The sequence below is a fragment of the Bolinopsis microptera genome, chromosome 6, assembly GCF_026151205.1.
Source record: "Bolinopsis microptera isolate Bmic1 chromosome 6, MBARI_Bmic_1.0, whole genome shotgun sequence".
Classification (NCBI taxonomy): domain Eukaryota; kingdom Metazoa; phylum Ctenophora; class Tentaculata; order Lobata; family Bolinopsidae; genus Bolinopsis; species Bolinopsis microptera.
In genome coordinates, this window is record NC_087077.1 from 18,241,034 (window position 1) to 18,263,385 (window position 22,352).

Consider the following 22,352-nt stretch of genomic DNA (forward strand, 5'->3'; position numbering starts at 1 on the left):
AAATTTAGGGATGAAATATTACATGGCTTTTTTAAAGACCCTTTCCCGCTGTTTGATACTGTTTAATAACATCAGTGCAGAGATAAATTAACTCACAAACTGTTGTACATTATCACATAACATCAAATTTAAGCAAATCTTCTGAAAGATTTTGCCATAATATTCTGTCTAACATTTGCTGCCACACTTAGCCTCAAGTTCTGTCGAACATTTGCTCCCACACTTAGCCTCAAGTTCTGTCTAACACTTGCTCCCACACTTAGCCTCAAGTTCTGTCTAACACTTGCTCCCACACTTAGCCTCAAGTTCTGTCTAACACTTGCTCCCACACTTAGCCTCAAGTTCTGTCTAACACTTGCTCCCACACTTAGCCTCAAGTTCTGTCTAACACTTGCTCCCACACTTAGCCTCACAACCACACGAAACTTAACAACGCCTACTCACTACCAGCCAGGTGTTTGGTCTACAATACAGATAGTGTTATTTACATGTGGTTATTGTTACACACTTTATACATTAGAATATTATAACACCACAGCGTTAAATTGTTAATTCAATAGCTCTACTACAATATGTAGTTCTCACCTATTTACCTTCTAAAGAGGCATTATTAAGTGGACACACATCGTGATTAAGTTGTGTGCTGTTATTGAGTCTCATTTGATTTCTCAAATATCTGATTATTTCTGATCAGACTCAGTTATGACAGTGTAATAATGAATGTAAGTTAAAAAAATATCCATCACAACCGATCGCGATGATACAGTCGATTAAAATTTTGCTGGCACTAATATAAACACAACGTAATTACCACAAAGCCGATTTCAATTTCAAGTTGTTCGGGACCTCAGTTGTATAACATTACATGACACTGTTTAGTATTGCTTGGTTTCCTCTCTATAATGATCGAAATTTGTAACTCATACTATTTTGTGTGGTAATGCAATGCTCTAAATGTGCTGAACAAATTTCGGTCATTTTAATGTCATTGTTACTTGCAATGAACTATTCACAACATAGCTCGACACTTATTTTACGTTCTAATTCAGCATTATGGTGATCATACAGAAGCGCAACAGAGATTTAAAACTATTGTGTAAATGATATTGAGTGTAATGGAATTTTTCAAATTCCATTACAAGGCTAACGAGTTCCTGCTCCGTTACACTAAATACACATGAACCAAGGCAAGACCAAGGTTATGACACTGAACATAGAGGATCGATCTAACACTAGATCACAACCGATGATACAGCCGATTAAAATGTTGCTCGCACTAAACACAACGTAATTACCACAAAACCGATCAAAATGCCATTCCAAAAATCATTGCACGTGCTCATTTAAACACCGTTGCTTTGCAACCTTTTGATTTATTACCTAACTTCATATTTCTCGTCTGATTTGAACGTGGGCGGTCGTACAAAGAGAATCTTTCGAATTATAGTATAGTAACAACTTATGTAGGTTAACACTTTACATCGGTCAAGTTGTTATAATACTAACAAAAATAACATCATCATAACACAACGTGTCAGGAGAAAACAGTACACACTTCCTTGTAAGGGATATGTTCACCTATGTTACTGTTACCAGGGCAACTGTAAAAAGTCGCAAGATAAACACTGACACATACTGCACATACCAAAGCACGTGCCACGTACCGTAAAGTATGCAGTCACAAAGTCACATACCTGTTTAACTTCCACACACACTTCCTACATGTTTCACCTTATATATTTTATTAAGCAAGGTATTTCTCTCCTTCATAATACAGATGAAAAGTTTTAACCTTTGCATCTATTGCTCTTGTATCTAATAGTCACAATATCTTTTTAAATTTTGCTTCATAACCCCTTTAAATGTAATTTATGTACAGCTTTATTAGAAAAACGGTACCAAGTTTTTCAGGTAAGTTTTTACAGTTAGCGAAGAAAATATTAAGAGGAGCAAACAGTAACATTATTTTAAAACATAATGACTTTTTGATTCAATTAAAAAAGAGGCTGAATCTAGATGTCTCACGAAGGGATAGCATGAGGATACTCTGCCTGCCTCTGGGGTATGGCAACCCTGAAGGAGGTTGCCGGATTATCGGAATTTAGTTTGATGGAGACACGGCATACCAAACACAGGCTAATGTACGAGACTGAGACACCCTAAGAGCGCTAGAAACGTATAATAAGCTGGTCGCCGGGTCGCCCCAAGGCAGGTAGTTTGTCTGGTAATGTAGTTACCTTTTCCAGCTCTCATCTCCTTCTGAGTCTCTGACCAGGCTGACTATAAGGTGATACTATTCTCCGGAAAGTACTATTCTCAGGGCCATATCCTCGTACATATAGGCCCTGTGCACAGCTGTGATTTTAAAACTTGCAGCCGGTTCAGGATTTTAAGTAAATCATAAAACCACAAACGTTCAATTTTGTTGTGTGCAGCCATTTTTAACGTTCTATTCACGAATCACGATTCAGTACTTTAAATATTCAATTAACTAGTATAGTAATGATTTTGAGTAAACACTATAGATTTTGTGACCCCAGCTAGAAGAAGAGCAGCAGTTTCTTGGGTGACTGATTTCTTATCAGTTACTGAAACTTTCAAAAGTGAAACACCCTCTAGCTCTTGTCGAATGATAATATGGGCACGTAGCCCGCACTATTCCCACATTAATATCACATCTTAATAAGAGAGCTCGGTACTATAGAGGAAGAGGAAAGAGGAGAGCAGCTGTTCCTGCTGTTGTTACACACACAGTGCTCCCCTCATGATATACCGGTCACACACACACACACACACACACACTCTCTCTCTCTCACTCTCTGGGTCTCAACTCTCACATGACAATGTAAGTTTACACTGTTATATTGGGAGGTCTTGTGATGGAGGTACAATAACAGCTGATTCACAGTTCAACTCGTGGAACACGTGCGCTTAACACTACATTAAGACTGAGTGACGGTCAAGAGTCAAGACACGTACGTTAAGATTGATTAATATATAACGAGACCTTTTTACTTTTTACTTTTTGCTTGAAGTTTACGTCTCTCTTCTATTCCTACAATTATTATTCCCTATATTTACACTTTACACTAGAAATCCCTTGTGTTAGTCCTCATCAACTAACACGCCTTGCTACTGCAAGAAGAGACGACGGGTGGGGTGCCTAGTCTGAGCACGGCTTTCACAGCCCCACCCGCTTTGGGGTGGCTAGCCAGCAAGCTGCAGGGATCACTCACTCCATCCCCCCTGTTGTTTCTGGACCCACTAGCAACCTCAGAGTGACCTCCACGTTGGTAGGGGATGGTAACTGCCCCTCATTGTCCGGCAGGCTAAACGTCGTCTGGCTGGATCAGATCAAATACCAGCACATACCTAGCCTCTCTCCACTCCACCTCACTCACACAGGAGCCCGGCAAGCTCCTTTCCGCTACGGACAGTAGAATATCAAAACGACCCAGCCATGGACAAATGGTACCTAAAACCCACAAATATGCCAAAACAGTACAATAGCTCGTCACATAAACAGAGAGAACGGCAAAAGGGGTCTACTGAAAACACGGAACGCGCGGACAAAGACATACATAGTAAAGAAAGCCAAAAATTTATCACCAAACTGGTGCGCGCGCGACCAAACAAATCACGGCAAAACAACAAACATCAAGCACAGTAAATATCGAGAAACACCTAGCGGAGCTGTTAGCCAGATAACAGTGGAAGTGGTAGTTTCTCGCATTATCAAACCCAATTTTCCGGGAGGCTGTTTCGACAGTTGACTTTCTATGGACTCAGAAAGTCCCCCGATGACGGAACATATGGCAGATACTCTTAGGGGTATCGCCGTTCCACCGGGTCATAACAGCAATGTTATGTCCATTTGGTTCGTGCCGGCTCAGCGAGTCCCCATCCCAGCCGAGCTTTCGGTACACCTCCGCAACCAAAGGAGCTCCAAGAGACGTTAGCCACAAGGCGGACGTAGCCTCCCCGCAAACCCGGGGAGGTAGAGTGAGCGCCCATCGACAAAAAAAAAAAAAAAAAAAAACTTTACACTAGATTACAGGTCATGTAACCAGAGAAGCTCCAATATAATTACCTTACAAGACATTTTTGTGGCGGACCAATTTGCGACGACCGAAATTTTGGCGGTCCGAAAATATGGCGAAATTGAACAAAAACCGTCACATTTCGGACGTCACAGAAAATAAGGGTATTTTTCATCATTTTGTTTTCTGACACAAAGCTAAAGGAAATTCAAACTTTTCTAAAAATCGGTAAAATCATGTTGAAACAAAATGAAACTTATAAATCGATTTCTTCATCTTCCTCTAAGGGGTCCGGCTCGACTCTTTCAGTTTCACTTATTGAGTTTGGTATTAAATTGTTTATCTTGACTTAGTCTCTTATAAGACGTTTATGTTAGCACATAAATGTAATTTATTTTAAATTTAAAACGTATTACTTGACATTAAATTCATCATGGAATATTGTGTTTATTTGTCCCACCATCATATCACTAACTTTTCAAGAACAAAATGAATCGATGAAGCCACAATTATTGGAATAAGCTAAAAATAATGCGACGGATTCTATTACGACGACCGAAATTTTGGCGGTCCGAAAATATGGCGAAATTTCGGGAAAACCGTCGCATTTCGTACGTTATAAAAATGTCTTGTAAGGTATACGTAATTGATTATTTGCGGACGTAGACTCTCTGTCCAAACGGAGAGGTAAAGGGAGCCCAGTTAACATTTTAAAACCACTTTTATACTGGAATCCCGATTAATCTTGAATATCTCTCAAGATTCCCGTATTATTGAATAAAATATTTAATCGATTTATACATAGTTGCCCAATGCCCAGTGCCCGCCCACATCATTTAGCCTGGGGCGTGGGTTCGTAACTATGGACAAATGAAGAAAATATTAAATATAATTATCCAGGAATCTTGAGAGATTCTCAAGATTCCTTACTTTGTTGGATTTGACATTCTGCAGTTAAAAGTGGCGAATAGGTGAGTTGCCCCTCACTTTTAAAGTACAAAAAACAACAAAACAGTTTGTTAGGTTATTCTGCAGTGTATCTAGGACAGACATTGTTTTCCAGAGGTTACATAAGGATATTATAGGTCCTCTTGTCATGTTTGTAGGTGCTATACAACATTTGATACTCCCGAATTATTTATATTCATTAACAATTAACGGTGTTGAAAGTATGTAGTTAGATTATAACTTGTAAATGCTATATAATGGACACTAAAGTACAGTGCGAGACTCATGACAATGCTGCTAAATTTAACAAGAATCCAGTCAAACTACTACTAAGTTGTCGACAAGTATATAATATAAATATACTAGTTACTACATCCACAGCTGGAATTATAAAGCTCGTACATGCTAGTGTTAGGGAGTATGAGAATTGCTGGCGGGCGCAGACTACCGAGAGTGAACTTTAGAAATATAAATGTAAGTTTATGTAAAACTTACATTTAATATGATATAACTTAACATATAATAGAGCGAAAGAAATGGAGAACCGTTTTCATGTTTTATCTTATGTAATATTCATAAATATAAAATGTATACAAATATACAACTTATATAATATAATATAAAATGAAATATAATAGAGCGAAAGAAATGGAGTATCTCATCTAGTATATAATATAACACTCACAAAAAGATACTAGAGAGATGGCTACCACAAATAACACTAAACATGGCCATTTTGGACAATTCCTTGCACGGATTCAGCATCGTGTCTAATAAAAAGGGCAGGTCACATTGTTTCAAGGGTAAGTTCACAGTGACCATGTACACACCCCCTTCACGTGATTGTGTAATCTGAGCTGCTACGCATGAGGCTGGTGATAGTGTTACACTTTCCTTATTTCCTTGTAAGGTTTCTAATTAATGATCTCACCTACCAAGTAACCAGGATGTATCCGGGATGTTTTTAATGAATAATGAATATGTCAAACCGGTCTCGCATGATTGAATAATATTCCGGCGGATCACCCACACTGCACTAGTAACTGTAAGTAGTGATCACGCACAGGAAATGGGTCCCGTACAGCAGGGACAAACTTCCTCAGATTTCCTGTGATTTCCGCAGGTATATTCGTGATTCCTAGAAACTATGCTATCAGATATCCGCATAGTTCAGGGAAGGTCCATGTACGTAAATCATAATTTTATTAGTTTGGAGAGAAAACGAGACACACCACGTACAGTTACACTGGATTTTTCTCAGCCGAATGGAGGGTTCAAAATCTGAAGTAATTTAATCGCACCTTAACCTTTTGCTGCACATGTTGGGCGAGTCTGACCATTACATTTACGAGAAACACTTCCCTAATAAACTTAGTGATACCAGGTTATCGTTAGGCTCATTTTTACATTTCTTAGGACAAAGTCAAGCAGTTCATTTACACTACTTGCAGCATTATTAATAAACAATTATAAGGCCCAGTCTAGTCATCTTGTTTTGAGATTGCAAAAATTAAGTTCTGAACCAAAACTGTTTACATCCAGTCACAGTCATGCGAGCCTTCTCTACCAGCACGTAGTTAAACATCACACATACAATAAACCTATATATTAGAGCAACGCCTCGCCGACATATATTTCCAGAAATAAAAGAAGGTTAATTACAATTTGTTCGAGGGGACAGGGACCCACTCACATAACCTTACACAATACACTCACATTACACATGCACCCTCAGTAAACTATCCAGTATCCACTAACTCAATAAATTTAATAGAATTGTTGTAACGTTATATAAGATATCATCCATAGTAATATGACGTTAGCGGAAGCATTATAAGAAACAGAGATCAGGGACACACATTCCTATCTAATTCCTGTTTAATTCCACATTGATATCTGAGTGTCATGACAATCACTCTAAGACCTAAAACGAGCTTTGAAAGAGAGCTTTCACACAAACAAGAATTGCGCCCGTTGTTTCGTTTTGGCGGACGCTAGATTTCTATTTCACATTTACTATAAATTTAAGTATAAGCTCCAATCAGCTCACTGATCATCATCATGATAATAATATTGATAAATTATGCATCAAATACGGGAAACACTTGAAATTCAGTTCAATTGCCGTAGAACTTAACTTGTATCTGTAATTCAAGAAATTATCAGCAAAGGTAAACTATACTCGTGTACACATCAATACACTACGCGTGCCACGTACAAATTGGGTGTATTACCTAACAGTAATATTATACATTACATGCATCATATACATTAAAACACAGTCGCGCCGCGCATTCATAGATCACAGGCTATCTATACATCACATCTCCACAAGCAATCCTTGCGCGCGCAACTTTTTCGTTGCATGGTCACGGACATAAGGAAGGAAGGAAGGAAGGACACACGACATATTTAAACCCACCTATCTCGTTCTCCAAAATCCACGTTTTTCTGCAAAATCCTCCATTCGTAACCTTTCACTATTGCCTTTTTTCAAAAGGGTGAAAAGGAAAAAATAGGGAAACAGGAAAACAAGTTCTAGACTCAAATTTATAGTTTAATTTTTGGGGCTGTTAAATTCGCCAAAAAATACAGGCACACACACAGAACGTTTTTAGACCTTGAATACAGAGCATTTGAAATGAAACTTGGGCGTAATTGACAATGCAAAAATCATCACCGTTTTCATTGTTGAGTTTTTGGAATTACTCGTTAAAAAATAAAATTCATGACAATTGTCATAAAAACCGAACATTTGTTGGGGGGCAACATTTGTTGGGGGGGGGGGGGGCAAATTGTGTTTATTTGCGTCTTGCAACGAGGACCACATACTTCAAAACGCCATGTTTTCCATTAGCAGACTGCAATATACATGTCTTTAGGAGAGGGACGACAGTGTAAGCGAGTTATAGTAGGTTTTAGAAGAAAACTATTCACTACGTGAGTATATTGTAAAGAAGCTGACTGTTACCTGACAGTGACATATTATTAGGTCAAATTAACTTATATGTCAGCCAGTTTAAATTTATAGTTTTTGAAATGTACGTTTAATAGCTGGCTGCTAGTCATTGTCTCTCTTTCCTGATATTCAACGTATTCCACATATTCCACTTTCTCATTTGAGTGCAAATTCGTGATCGTTTATTGATTTTGTATTTTGAACGATTCACTGTCATATTGAAACATCAGAAAACTCTAATGATACATATTATGCTGGTTGAAACACTATTTTAGCAGTCAAACTGAAAGAAAGTTGTGACAGTTTATCTGGCGTTATTACGACGAGTAGTAAGGAACTCTTACATTAGATTGTGAAGAATGAGTATCTAACAAGTTGTGTACAGTAAATTGTTCAATTATCAGAAACCAAACACAGGTCTGTATCATTATTACACACACGAGACAGTTGATGAGTAGCGCCCGTGTTTAATGAGTAAGTAAAGTGTGTAATGTGCGGGTATATTGTGATGATGATGTTCATTGTCCTTACACTCATTACTCAACAGTCTCTTTGTCATATTATACGGGTATAAACTATACGGTATAATCTGTGGGATTGTTTGGCTGCGTGCCAATAAATATTTAGCGTGCCAATAATCAGTATTTATCAGGCTCAGTGAGGTAAGTACTTATTATTGGCTGTCTTACACCAGTAGATGGTGTGATCCAATACAAAGGGACACTTGGACACACCTTGTGGAATGTTGTTAGTATCCTTCAATTTGTTGCCAAGAAGTATGTCTCAAGAAGTGTAGCTCTAAATATTCAGTGTTACGTAGAAGTCTATGTGCAATCCCAGTTTTACAAATATTATTATCTACTTAATTAACGGAAATCAATAGAATAGGCATTTGAAGTGAAAATATTCCACCCATACGTTTAGACTTAATGCACATTTCACAATAATCTTATATTCTTAATTACCACAATGAAGGCTAGATCCAGGTTTAACTCTAGCTATTTTGGATGCTTGAGATTAAAATTTTAATTTATTCTAATATTACAATATTGTATATTATATTTTATGCTTGATGAAATATCCCCTACCCAGCAAAAGCTCAACTTCAGATAAGTTTGACTGCGTCGTTGCTGAGCATCATCAAAAGATTGCACGTGCGTGAGCAGGCACAGATTGTCAATTCACGTTTTCATGCATTATGAATTATGAATTATGAGACGTCATGAGTTATTCTCACGCTATGACTCACACTGATCATAAATTTGGCTGCGGTTGATTTTTTTGATGCGATAAAAATGTCAATTAGGGTATACTTAAAAATTTGTCGTCAACTTCAAATAAAAATCCATACTATTTACACAACACAACAACAAGCATGGAATAAATTAGATGAAGGAGAGAAATAAGAACATACTTGATTTTACGTTTCCTCGAATATAGAATTTCAACTAGCAGATTTCTAGTTATATATATTTCGGTACGTGCCAAAGCTTGGTACTGGAATTAAAACACGACAATTTGTCATGCATTCTAGGGGCCTGCAGATTTAAGCCGCTTCAGGGCCTAGAACTTGGTAGTGAGGGACACATTTCTGGGAATAAAGCATTAAGCTAGTTTCAATAATTAGAGACTGAGACGAAAATATCAAATCCATAATTCAATAAACCATTAGGTCACTCATATAACTGTAGCGCAGTAAGGCCCCTAGGCCCTAAGTATTACAATTTGACATCTCTATCGCCAATTCTAAATATTTTATATCTACTGAAAAACCCTACTCCGATATAATGTAGTTAAATTTGTCAGGACACTTATTTTGGTCAGTATTTGGTCTGGATCTTACAGTAAGGCACATAATGTGTCAGAATAATACCGTTGTGTTACTATTGCGCCGTTTCTCTGGTTGTAATAATAACCGTCCTAAAACGAACACAGTTTAACCCAAAACCAATAAGCCTACACCGAGCTGAGAGATAATCAAAGGTTATTTAACCAATTATAGCCGGCACCATTTTATGCTAATAACCCTGATTAGAAGGAACCATTCCCCCGTCTGGTGTTAATGACCCTGATTAGCGAGGTGAACATATTATACAGTCAGGAGATAATAAGTTATTACACGATGTGCACTGCGTGCTAATCAGTAATTATCAGTCATCACACACACACAGACGCACAAAACACAGCCTAGCTACTCATACGTGGGTTTGCGGAGGAGATAAGGACAAATTAGACGTGGTGTCAGAATGTGGCGTGATTTGTAAATTATCACGAGACAAGTATATAAGTATCGTCACAAGACAAGGTAATATAACGTATTCGTACGTGGGAGCCCGTATAGGGAACCCGTATAGGGAACCCGTATAAATCCCATATTGCTACTGAAATGGGGAGCAGTTTCTTTACTAAGGATTATTCTGATCTTATTTTACTTCTTTTATCTATTCTACTAGGTTTAACAAAGTTTTATATCATAATATCATGTAATTGTAAGAATATAATCCAATATATAAGGAGCCCATATAAATACATATTAATATTCGTACATATTTCAATTTGTATCAAGTTCATACCAGTGAATCCTACATGTGCAAGCCGGAAAATAGACGGAGTAGCGTCATGCTGAGGTCCCAAGCGTAGCAGAGGAAGCCTCACACGGTCATCTCAATATTAAACTATATTCTCTCATATTTGTAGCAACTTTAGATGTGATATTTACCCTAGGAACATGCTAGCAGGTAACTGTTATATTCGGGAACGAAGGGAAAACAAACAAATTAGGCTTGTAATATTCGTATAATTACCTCATAATGAGGTAATGACACTGTCCACTATATCTTTTAATACTGATAATATCTTGTAATACTGATAGACTGTAAAGTAGAATTAATGAACAGATTTATATCATCAATCATGTCACCATCATAATCAGGATATTGTAGATTAACCAACAATTTATTAATTATTAATTAATATACAATATCCTGTTAATTAAAAACTTCACAATCTAAATCTATTGCGACTAACGATGCGTATACATTTATATTTAGGTGTCATGTAGCGAATGTAATACAATCAGTCTGTACATTGTATCTATAAAATTAAGTTCATGTAATGTAATTAATGGGTGTTATATCTCGCTTTGATCTGACTTTAATGTACAAATTCGTTGGGTATATTTTAATGTCGAAGCGTGTAATGTCAGAATTTATTTCTTCATTTATATGAGTCAATACTGTGTTAAGAGCATTTACAACTCAAGATTGTTCTGAAATTGAGATGAATATTTCATTTTCGATACTGCAATCTGCATTCTACATTTTAACATGATTTATCATTTAACTTTGATAAAATTGGCCGGTGGTAAATTTCTGATGTATTATCATAGTAGGTTTACATTGTAATAACAGGCGCTTTAAATGCAGATACATCTGATATTGTCTTAGCATAACGATGGAAAATCATTCCAAGAGATAACAGTTAACACACATTTGAAGTGTAATGTATAGGGGTGTACTGTATATACACATATTTATAATGTATTTAGATTAGGTGTAATCAGTATGTATGGGGGTGTAATGTATAAATACAGGATATGATATGATGGGCTAGGATCCACAATACCAGTAGATAAGAATATTGATTGTAGATATAATACAGTATGACAGTTGGGGAGGCGGAGTGAATATCAGATATGGTTATACCATAATGTACACAGCAGTACAGACTCTACTCTACAGTGTACAATCTGGCTAGCTTTATTGAGCTGAGAATTAATAACTTGTAGCTGACTCCCACATATTGAGATCTCAAGATGTCAAATATCTTATATAATAATATAATATATCTCATATTACTGAGTCAGGTTACCAAGAGGAATGTCTTAGTAGTCATGGTTACCAAGAGGAATGTCTTTGTAGTCATGGTTACCAAGAGGAATGTCTTTGTAGTCATGGTCTAGTACACCCAGCAGTAAGCTCAACGTGTACTAATTGTACATAACTGATGCAGTTAATAATATGCACTCAGCAATATGAGATTAGTCCTCTTTTGGCCTATCAATATATACTTTAATGCACAAAACGTACTATCTGTAGAGATAAGAAAATCGTGCTACGACTGATAAAAACCACTTCAGTGATAATATTACCAGATTTTAAATTTTAAAATTGTTTTAATGACGTGCTATGTCTGGTTAAGTTCAGGGTTTATGGGCCTCAAGAGGGGTGTAGGAAGGACGTCTTTCCCACGTACAAGTAGGCAAGTGGGTGTACGTCATACGTGGGGGTATAAAGACCTATAAAAGACCTCCCAGATTGGCCCGGATTTAAAAATCATGCCGCCTAATTGATTTAAGCTCGTAAATAGAAACTATATAATATATATATATTATATAGAGGCCATTTCTCGTAATGTCTAACTTTTTCCAAGAAATGGATGCAGGTCAAACAATTCTGAAAAATCATGTTTAGTATCATGTCAGTGAATAGATCCGAATATTTGTGGCGAGGGGCGTCGAGGTGGAATGAATTTTCTTGAACAAGTGGCAGTGATTCTGTGTTTTAATAATAATTGGTCCATATTGGAAGCTGATTCGTTAATCACTTTCACCTTTTCACGTGTTAAAAAATATGGTTAACTCCACCAGTCCGCAACCAGTATCTAGATACCAAATCTATCTACCTTATCATTTAAAATGACTGAAACTGTGAAACTTTGTTCCACCTAGCAAGTAGTACCAGGTAAAGGTTTGATTCACTTAGATAAGTAAAGAAAGGTTAACAACACACATACGGAAGTAACAGCCCGGCTTCATTTGACTTCACATGCTACTGCCTACTACCCTGTTCCACACCCTTGAACAAGGCTGGCACACCCTTGAACAAGGCTGGCACTCATCTCACTCATAACACTTTACATCACCCCCCATTATAATACAATTATTCCCTCTGCTGCTGAGTGCTATGGGCGATAAGCGGAGGGCGAGCCCGGCACGATAACTAAGCCAAGGTATTATTTGTTATCATTTTTCCCTGTTCTGGATGAAACAATGAGTAAATGTAATGTGATACGCGTGCTGATACAATATAGTGTGTAATATATAGTGCGCAAGTTGTTATTTGTTTTGAAACTCCGCGTGACTCTGAGGTGACCGCAGTCTGTCCTCATAATACTCTGGCAACACTCACGGGACATTGTCGGTTACCAGTGTCCACGACGTTTCGGGGAAATAGCTTCCGGAAAATATTATACACCTTAATACCAACAGCAACCCCACTCAGGGCTGACATACCCCAAAGGCAGGCAAAGCATCCTCATGCTATTCTCTCCTGGGTCATCTAGGCTGAGCCTCTCTTTAAAAACCCTCCAATTCGAAACTATTGCAGATAAGGTGCCTGAAATCATAAGCGTATCATTTCATATCATCAACTCTAGGAGATAGTACGTGATATTCTTGTGATAAGGCTACAAAGATAAGTACTTCACATCAACTTTACGATAAACCTTAGTGAATTGTGGCACGTGATATTTCGTGTTTTAGGTTATTTTAGGAAAATGATTAAATTTAATCAGGAAGTTAGGTATATAATGTCTGGCCAAATCAGTTATCAAAAATTCTTCCAACTTGGCTAATTTTAAGACATTTTAAAACATTCAGTGGCTGCCAACCCAAAAAAACATTTCCTGGTTTTTAAAAGCAGTAGAACATTTTGTAAGGAAGCATATTATGATTATGATTAAAAATGTCTGGTCATTCCGTTTTTGCGACAAGTAAAAATGCTCTTTTTAAGGAATAGGAAATAGTCGACGTTTCAATGTTACAACATCGTATTCATGATTTAAGAAGCAGTATTATGAAATATAAGTTGCGATTTGTTCATTAAAATATATAGATCTTCATTGCATAATCGGTTAAACTATGAGCACATGTGTCATGTGTTCACATAACAATGAGGGGATTTTCTGGGAAACCGTATTTCAATTTGAGTGATTGCTTACTGCGAATGTATTTTTTCCGACTGTATGAATAAAACTGCGTCATCTCAGAGAGTTCTTAGAAAATCTTATTCAGGAAGTCAAGAAGACAATGTTTGGCCAAATCTGTTATCAAAATTCATCCAACCAGGCTACTTTGCTGACATCTTAAGACATTCAGCTCAAAATGTTTCAAGGTTGTACTGATTATTTCATAATAATTATTCGCAACGTTTCCTAGATAAAAAAGATTTAAGTTTATCTACTTTTTACAGTAGAACGACTCAACTGAGTTGAGATGCGCAGTACTGACAAGTGGCTGCCAGCACTAGTGGCTGCCAGCACTAGTGGCTGCCAGCACTAGTGGCTGCCAGCACTAGTGCCTGCCCTATGTATGAAGATGAGACTGTCTCGCACTTTCTTGGACAGTGCCCAGCTATTACACAACTAAGAGGGCAATATTTGCAGGATTATTACCCCTCCGTCAACGAAAACTTTGACAACCTCCATCATATCCACATAGATAACTGCAGCAACCTCCTTCAGGGTTGCCAATTGACATACCCCAAAGGCAGGCAGAGTATCCTCATGCTATCCCTTCGTGGGCCATCTAGGTCCAGCTTCTCTTTAAAGAACCGGTTGACACTTGACATGCTGTCACACTATTCTCTTAATACTTGTGAAATGATCGATATGAGTATTTGGAGCTACGCAATTAAAATTACGTTGATTTTTAGCTTGTTGAATGTTGATGTTAAAATTTAAATGTAACCTCTTAATACTTAAAATCGGTTGCAAGTTGCGATTTGTTCATCTAAATATATAAATCTTCCCGGCATGATCAAATATACCAATATATGAGCAACCGATGGGTTCCGTTCAGGCCCTTCACACTTTGTTTCTGTCTGGTTCTAATATAATACCGTTACAATAATTACTCTAACATATCCACATAACCACATTTTCTGGGAAACCTTATTTCTGCGAATACTTGAGACATGACACTTGTCAGGCTAAAAGAGGACTAATCTCATATTATTCCTTGGAGCAAGCTTCGACAGAACTCATTCCAACAATATTGCTTGAAACTGAATTAATACTGCTACTGAAACTTAGTAGGTACTGAGGGAGACACATGTGCTGTTCTTCCACTTCCTAATTAGTTTTATTGTCTTCCTAGCTTTATCAAATTTTACCACTCAATCGCTTAAACCGTTATGACGATCCTTTTGAGCAGTTAATATTGAAGTTATCAGTTTCCCTATAAGCCAAATTTATATTTATTTAGCTACATCCTTATAATAAAGGAGTAAACTTTTTGAAAAAATTTAATGATTTGGAATGAGCTCTAAATATAAAAATTAAGAAACACCTGAAGCATGGCCGCCCCAGCTGCAACGTTCTGTAGCATGCTTCAGGTTTCAGTGGTTAGCCACAACAACCAGGTGCACCACAAAACATTGGCCTATTTTCATTAAATTAATTCATGGACTAAGTGTGCCAGACTACAGATCTATATATATGACGTTACAAGGGACAATTTTGAAAGATTCACGTACTCTAGTTTGATGATTTCTGGCTGACGAACGTACGTGTCTGGCTGTCGAACTAGAGTGCGTGTACCATTTTGATTATGCCTTGGGGTTCAATATCACATTTTTCTCCGAAATTACAGCGCCGGAGTTCCGCAAAAATAAATTACCTTTAAAGGTACTTTACCTGCACAAGAACTGATAGTAATTATTATTAATCTATTTATAGATTTATTAGGTGAAGCACGTTTATAAACTATAGATAAATTCTTATTAAGCGATTCCTATTCGCTCCTACAGAGAGATAACCACTTCTTGCTGGAGTAATAAGCTAATGTGTAATTACCCACTACACACAGCAGAGTTGCTACTTAATGAGTCATTGTGCCTACATGGCCATGGTACCTACATGGTACCTACATTGTGCCTACATTGCATACATAATACACATGTCCTCAATGGCATTAGTAGTGTACTGTTTCCTACAGCAAAATATCAAACAATTGCATTATAAGATAAGATCAGAGAGCGGTCTTCTATGACAGTATTATATATTCATTACACAGCTACTCACAAACATACTCACTGGACTAGTTGTAGCACAACGCGTGAATACTGGCAGCCAGTACAAGAAATTTGCAAACATTATTGTGATAAGATTATTATATGCAGATTGTGGGTGATAATGCATACATTATGCAGGATAACTTTTATGTGTAATGTGTATTATCTCGTACATAAAATTTATGTTTTAAATGAAAACATTGATGACGGTGTAATATATAATATTGACATGATTATGTAATGATAATTATATGTAATAAATAAATTAACGTTAACAACATCTTATAGACAACCTAATTATTATGTAATTACAATGCCAATTAGCAAGTCTAACCTTGTCAGCAAATTCACAGATGCCTCGTCTGATGAGAAGTACCCAGGGGTACCCAGAGATGGTTCTCTTGTGAGCAGGTGTCACTGGGTCACATGCGTACTCGTTAGGCTCAGTTCCGTTCCATTTGGAGGCTAGGACCAGCAAACCCTGTGGTATTGTGTTGTTACTGTGTGATTAGTAAATTACATGGTTGATATCATTGTTATTACATTGCAATATAAATTGCGTCATTAAAAGCACATTGAAAAGTGTATCATGTGTTTGCCACCAATTTGTGAAATCTGCCAAAGTGCCAATATCATACACTATTGTTGATATTAGCACATGTAGGTAAAATACCTCTGCTCCTTTTAAAATACCTCTTCTCCTTTTCTCGATAATGCCTGTCCGATAGCAGATCTGTAGCTCAGAAACGTCTGAACAATCCCAGTCTGATCCTGAACTCGACTCTGAGAGAAACAAATGTTTGAATTTTCAGGGACTAATAGCTAATACAGGGACAAACACTGATTTACCATGTGGAACCAATTATCAAGCCATTTGTCCTCTACCAGTGTTGAAAGGCTGGTAAATGGAAGTTCTACTGTAATAATTGGTATGCAATAATATGTTGGATATACCGAGAAATAAAAGTTTTAATCACAACCAATAAAAGTTTTAATCGTTCAATAATTCTAACTATTATTTATAATTGTTCAAGTAATTAGGCTCAAACTAACCCCAATTACTGCTCCATCGACAGATACAATGCCCACTAGTAGTATAACAGCTGACAAGATCTGAAAATGTATATGTTAAAAATGGTATGATTGAATTGATAATAAATTCGAACATTTATTACTCGCTTCGACATTTAAATATACCCAACGAAGTCATTCAAGCAACACTTAGTATGGAAATGTCAGGATAAATATAAAAATTAAAGTAAACATCAATATAATATACGATTAGAGTACTACTAAATGTCATGATAAATTTATTAAGGTTTCTTAATTATAGTCTTACCATAGAAGAGTGGTCTTGGATTTCTGCTACTCCATAAAGGTAGATTACTAAAACCAGATAAGGATGTTAATTTATTATGATGGGTGAGCACTGAGAAGTGGCACAATTTTATAGCAATTTAGCTATTATCCTAAGTAAATTTAGTGACAGTAATGGTCTCTGATGATAAAATGCAGATTTAAAAAAATTGTCCAAAGGGCTCAGGCCAGTTTCGAGCTTGTTGACCTGATTACATGGTGAGATGTAAAGTTGATCAATTAAGAAATATCAATTATCATTAACTAATAACGACACTTATGCAACTAATACTTGACAATGTAATGCTAAAATTGTTAAAATCCTTTGAAGTTAATAAAATCAAAGAATAGACTTCTGACCCAACCCAGAGTAAAATTAAAGATGTGATAATATAAAAAACAACAACAGCTATAAAATGTCAGCAGAAAGTAATAACTTAGATGTTGCCCGTGCTTAATGAATGACTTGTTTTAATATTTCATTATGAGTGTTCTGAGTATTATAGTAATAAAAAAGAGTTTATTATGATCATCATCGCTGGAATGTGTCAATGAAACTAATAAATCAATGAAACTAATAAATCAATGTTTTAGCTCATTTTACAAAGTCAAATATTTAAAACAATTAAAATTGTATAGTGCTGAATTTGTAAATGACTAGTTGATCTTTGCTATTGGAAGTTTGTCAAGGACTGGCAGCTAGCGGGGCAAGGAATGCACGGGCTTAGGGGCTTTTGTGCACACCAGAACACTAGCTCGGTATATTTTTGGAAACTAGAGCGACTGAAAACTAAAATTGTTTTTGATGGAGGCTGAGGCATGTTTTTGAGAGGGACGGTATAATAGCTTGTGGTAACAACTGGCCTTTACTTTAATAGGATGAAGTTTTAGTTTTAGGACAGGAAGAAGGCATTAAGAAGATTAGCTCTTTGTTTACAAGGCAGAATATAAGCAATGTTGGTTATAATATGTATCAATATCTAGATCTTTGTTTATCAATTTTCACTAAATGGGTTTAAAATTTTAATAGGGAGGGAAATTCATCAACTTTATTAAGTACCTATCAAAAATAAATCTTATATCAATGTAATATATTAAAAATCATAATCCTAAGTCTAATAATAAATCTGTTAAAAACACTTTCTCACTACACTGTGCTCACACACGTTAGTAAGACAAAGGAAAATGCACACCCAGCTAATTTTCAATTTCAAGATAATCATTTTGGATGTGTGGACCCTAGGGTAGACTTAATGTCAAAATTTAGATTAGAGCATTCAAAATCTTGTTTGTCCAATCAAGATCAGCATGGTTATGCTGGTTGACGAGCAGTGATTGCTTCATCCTAGACTTCAGGCAGGCCACACTTAGACAGTAGTCAGATCACGTATACCAAGCTTAGGCACAATTACGTTCCAAATACGAGCCGTTCTGCTATTGAAGTTGTCAGGGGGGTCTGCTTGGCTCAGTATAAGGGTGGGTTTCCTACTTGAGCAGGTGAAATTTTCATGGAGGGAAATCGGAGCACGGAATTTCATGATTTTATAGAGCTCAAGGAAACAATGGTAAGTGTACAGGTTTTGGACGGCAAGTATTCCGTGTTCCTTGAACAAAGGTTTCGTGTGCTCTTTCAAGAAAAATTTTTTGTTCAGATTTTGGTTGCCAAACGGTCGAGCACGAGCACAGGTCTTAAATTTATCTAGGTATGCCTCCCTGTCGCCAAACAGTACCCTGAGACAATATTTTTGTGCTTTGAATACAGAACTTATACGAGTTTTGGCTGCCCCACCCCAAACCGTGATACAATAGGAGAGGTGTGATTCAAATAGAGTGTAATACAACTGGCGGTGTAAGAAATCTGGGAGGGAGCAGCGTAGGCGGCAGAGAGTTGATGTTGCATGGCTGAGAGAACGCCTAAGTGATTTTAAATGTTCTTCCCAGGTTAGCTTTTCATCGATGACGACTCCCAGAAACTTAGCAGATGCAACTTGTTTTATTGGAAAGTTATCAATGGTTAGAGTATATTCAGAATTATTGTCAGTCTGGGAGGACGATGCTGGTTTGAAGTGAATGAAACAGCATTTAGACATGTTGACATGGAGTTTGTTTGCTCGCATGTAAGAATATAAACTAGCTAAAAGAGAATTACCACGCATATATGCCTCCTTTTTAGATTTCCCAGTCACAAATATATTGGTGTCATCAGCGAAGGTGACAAATGATCCCAAACTGGAGCTGTTGGCGATATCATTAATATATAGGAGAAATAAGAGAGGTCCAAGAATCGAACCCTGAGGGACTCCAAACTGTATTTTCAGAGCGTCAGATTTCTCACCAACAACTTCAGTATATTGTGATCTATTTGTTAAGTAACTTTTTGTAAGATCATTTGCCACCCCACGTATCCCATAGCCCTGTAATTTGACAAGTAATGTACCATGATCTATTGTATCAAAAGCTTTGCTAAGGTCTATGAATATGCCTAAGACATGATGCTTAAGTTTTAGAGATTCAGTTATAAGGTTTACTGAGTGATTAACTGCATGTGAAGTAGAGTGTGACTGCCTGAAGCCAAATTGTGTTTTAGATATTATACCCTGTGAGCTAGCAAACGAATATATTCTTGAGTAAATGATCTTTTCAAAGATTTTACCAAATATAGAGAGAGTAGAGATTGGGCGGTAGTTTTCTATCTCTTCAGGGTTTCCATTCTTAAATACAGGAGTTATTCTACCAGTCTTTAGAACGTCGGGGAACGTGCCATTAGACATTAAGATGTTGATGTATCGACTAAGGATCGGTGTAATTACGTGAGATGATCTTTTGATTACACTAACAGGAATATCACTTGCTTTTCCATTTTCAAATCCTTTTATTATTTCCGTTATCTCATAAGGTGTACAGTCTTCTAACATAATCGATTTTTCATTAGTCTTTCCAAGGAAATCATAGAATGTTTTTATAGGGAGAATTGGTAAACCAGAGGCCTCACTGCTACTAAGTGTTTCATTGAGCTTAGGGGCAATAGAAACAAAGTAGGAGTTGAATCCATTGGCTATGACTCTACGATTCATGATTCGTTCGTTGTTTATGATAAAGGGAGGCTTAGTTTGCTTCTTTTTCTTGCCCCTGAGCTCATTGATTATCTGCCACGTTTTTTTGCTGTTTTCTATATTTTTATGGATTTCATTGCAGTAGTACGATCGTTTGCCCAGTGGCAAATAGTCAGGCGTCCAGGAATTTAACACCTAGTCAAAATTTGTTGATAACCGGTAAAAAAAGATTCTTGTGGAAAAAATATTCGCATTAATTTAAAATTAAATCAAAATTGGTCGCTCTCAGGGATAACGCGATGTTACATCATTTTATCGACTCGAAGTTCGAATCGAGCGCATTCCTAGATTCCATGACTATTTCTTACCTATAAGATTGCTTGACTATTTTTTGCGCATTCAGACACCAAAAAACGCGCAGAAAACGCGAGCTATCCATTCCTCCTTCCTCAACATCCCGGAATATGAAAAAATAGTCATGTAAAATAGTCATTTGAAATAGTCATGAAAAATTTCAGCTCTGATACGCTAAAATATCAAGTTAATCTTAAACAATCGACAATCTAATATGAATCCTCCCAATCCTCCCAGCCATATTAACTGGTGAACGGTGTAAATATAGAGCGGTATTTTAAAATGTAGCATTCAAAATTTTATGGATTCAAGTTGGCTCCTTTAGTCTAGATTCATTTAGAAAATTCTCGAAGTTCGAGTAATACAGTATTCTCAGGGTTTGGCGCTTAAGGAAGCTTCACATCCGAGACCGATTTCCACGAATCAATTTAATATTGTAGCTACAAGTCAACAACAGTGCAAGTGGGAAGGAAGTGAATCTAGCCATTGCTACTATATCAGGGGAACTCGTGTGTTCTAGGCTTAAGCAAGTTTCACATCCTAGATCATCTAAAGTACAGTGCAGACAACCCCCTCCATTATACATCCCTATCCCTAAGTCCGAAGTTTATCATTGTTTATTGTCCAATATTGTATCTAACCTGGCAGAAGCAAGCTTCAGATCCAAAGTCAGGCCATAAATATCGACACAAGGTCGAAGCCACTTTCGAAGTAGCGAATCATTCATCAAGCTGATGAGAGTCAGATCTTATAACTCGATCTTCCGAGTTAGTATGAGGTATAATGTGGATATGTCAGTGGGCTAGGCTGTATACTTCTTTTAAAAAATATTTCCTTGCGTTTCAAATAAATTAAAGAATTCTCAGAAATTTTTTATTTAATTTCAAAATTTGCAATTGCATATTCATCCGGTAATTATTCTAATAGATACGCTAAGCATTTCAAACTAATCTTGACCTGGGAGAAGAGCTGACCAGTGACAAGTCGGCCGCAAAGCGGCCGAAAAATATATAGCCTTTTTTTCTTCCCAAAATGGATTCCTAGTCATATTTAAAATTTATTCCACTGGGATCGTTTGGCGACCTTGATAATACTTTTAAGCATTCTTCGGTAGTCACTGAAGACTTTATAGAGCAGTACATTACCCTCAGGGTTTCTATTTGTTACAGTGCTTGACCAGTCTCTACAGAGTTCATGTTTTCTTTCAACTGAGACAATGATTCCATCGGTAATCCACGGGTTGAGTTTGGGAGTCCTTTTGGTAACTTTTGGTACATCAAGCTTACAGTGTTTATCAAGTGTTTCATTGAAGCAGTCCAAGAACTCATTGAAGTTTACCGAGGGAGTTAAGTCATTCACCTTCACCTGTCTGTTGAGGTGATAAATCAAATCAACTCCAAATATAATGATACATAAGATCATCACAAAAATTCATAATAATATCTTGATAATTTTAATTGTAAATTTTAATAAATAACTTTAATAAAATTATTTAAAAAAGGACATAGTTCAAGTTGATAATCTTCTTCTTTGCTGAATAGGGATGAAACCAAATATAACCATTATACTT

The 22,352-nt window shown here is 36.8% G+C and overlaps 1 protein-coding gene across 1 annotated transcript in view; it reads right to left on the reverse strand.

Moving 5' to 3' along the window:
* Positions 1 to 22,352, reverse strand: part of LOC134816264 (E3 ubiquitin-protein ligase RNF13-like) — an 87,852-nt gene that overhangs the window by 7,133 nt on the left and 58,367 nt on the right. The window contains exons 2-5 of the mRNA XM_063825024.1: positions 17,359 to 17,407; positions 17,073 to 17,132; positions 16,713 to 16,802; positions 16,354 to 16,500 (exon numbers count right to left, since the gene is read on the reverse strand). Of these exons, the coding sequence (XP_063681094.1) occupies positions 16,354 to 16,500; positions 16,713 to 16,802; positions 17,073 to 17,132; positions 17,359 to 17,361 (300 nt within the window). The 5' untranslated portion in view covers positions 17,362 to 17,407. The remainder of the gene's footprint in view (positions 1 to 16,353; positions 16,501 to 16,712; positions 16,803 to 17,072; positions 17,133 to 17,358; positions 17,408 to 22,352) is intronic.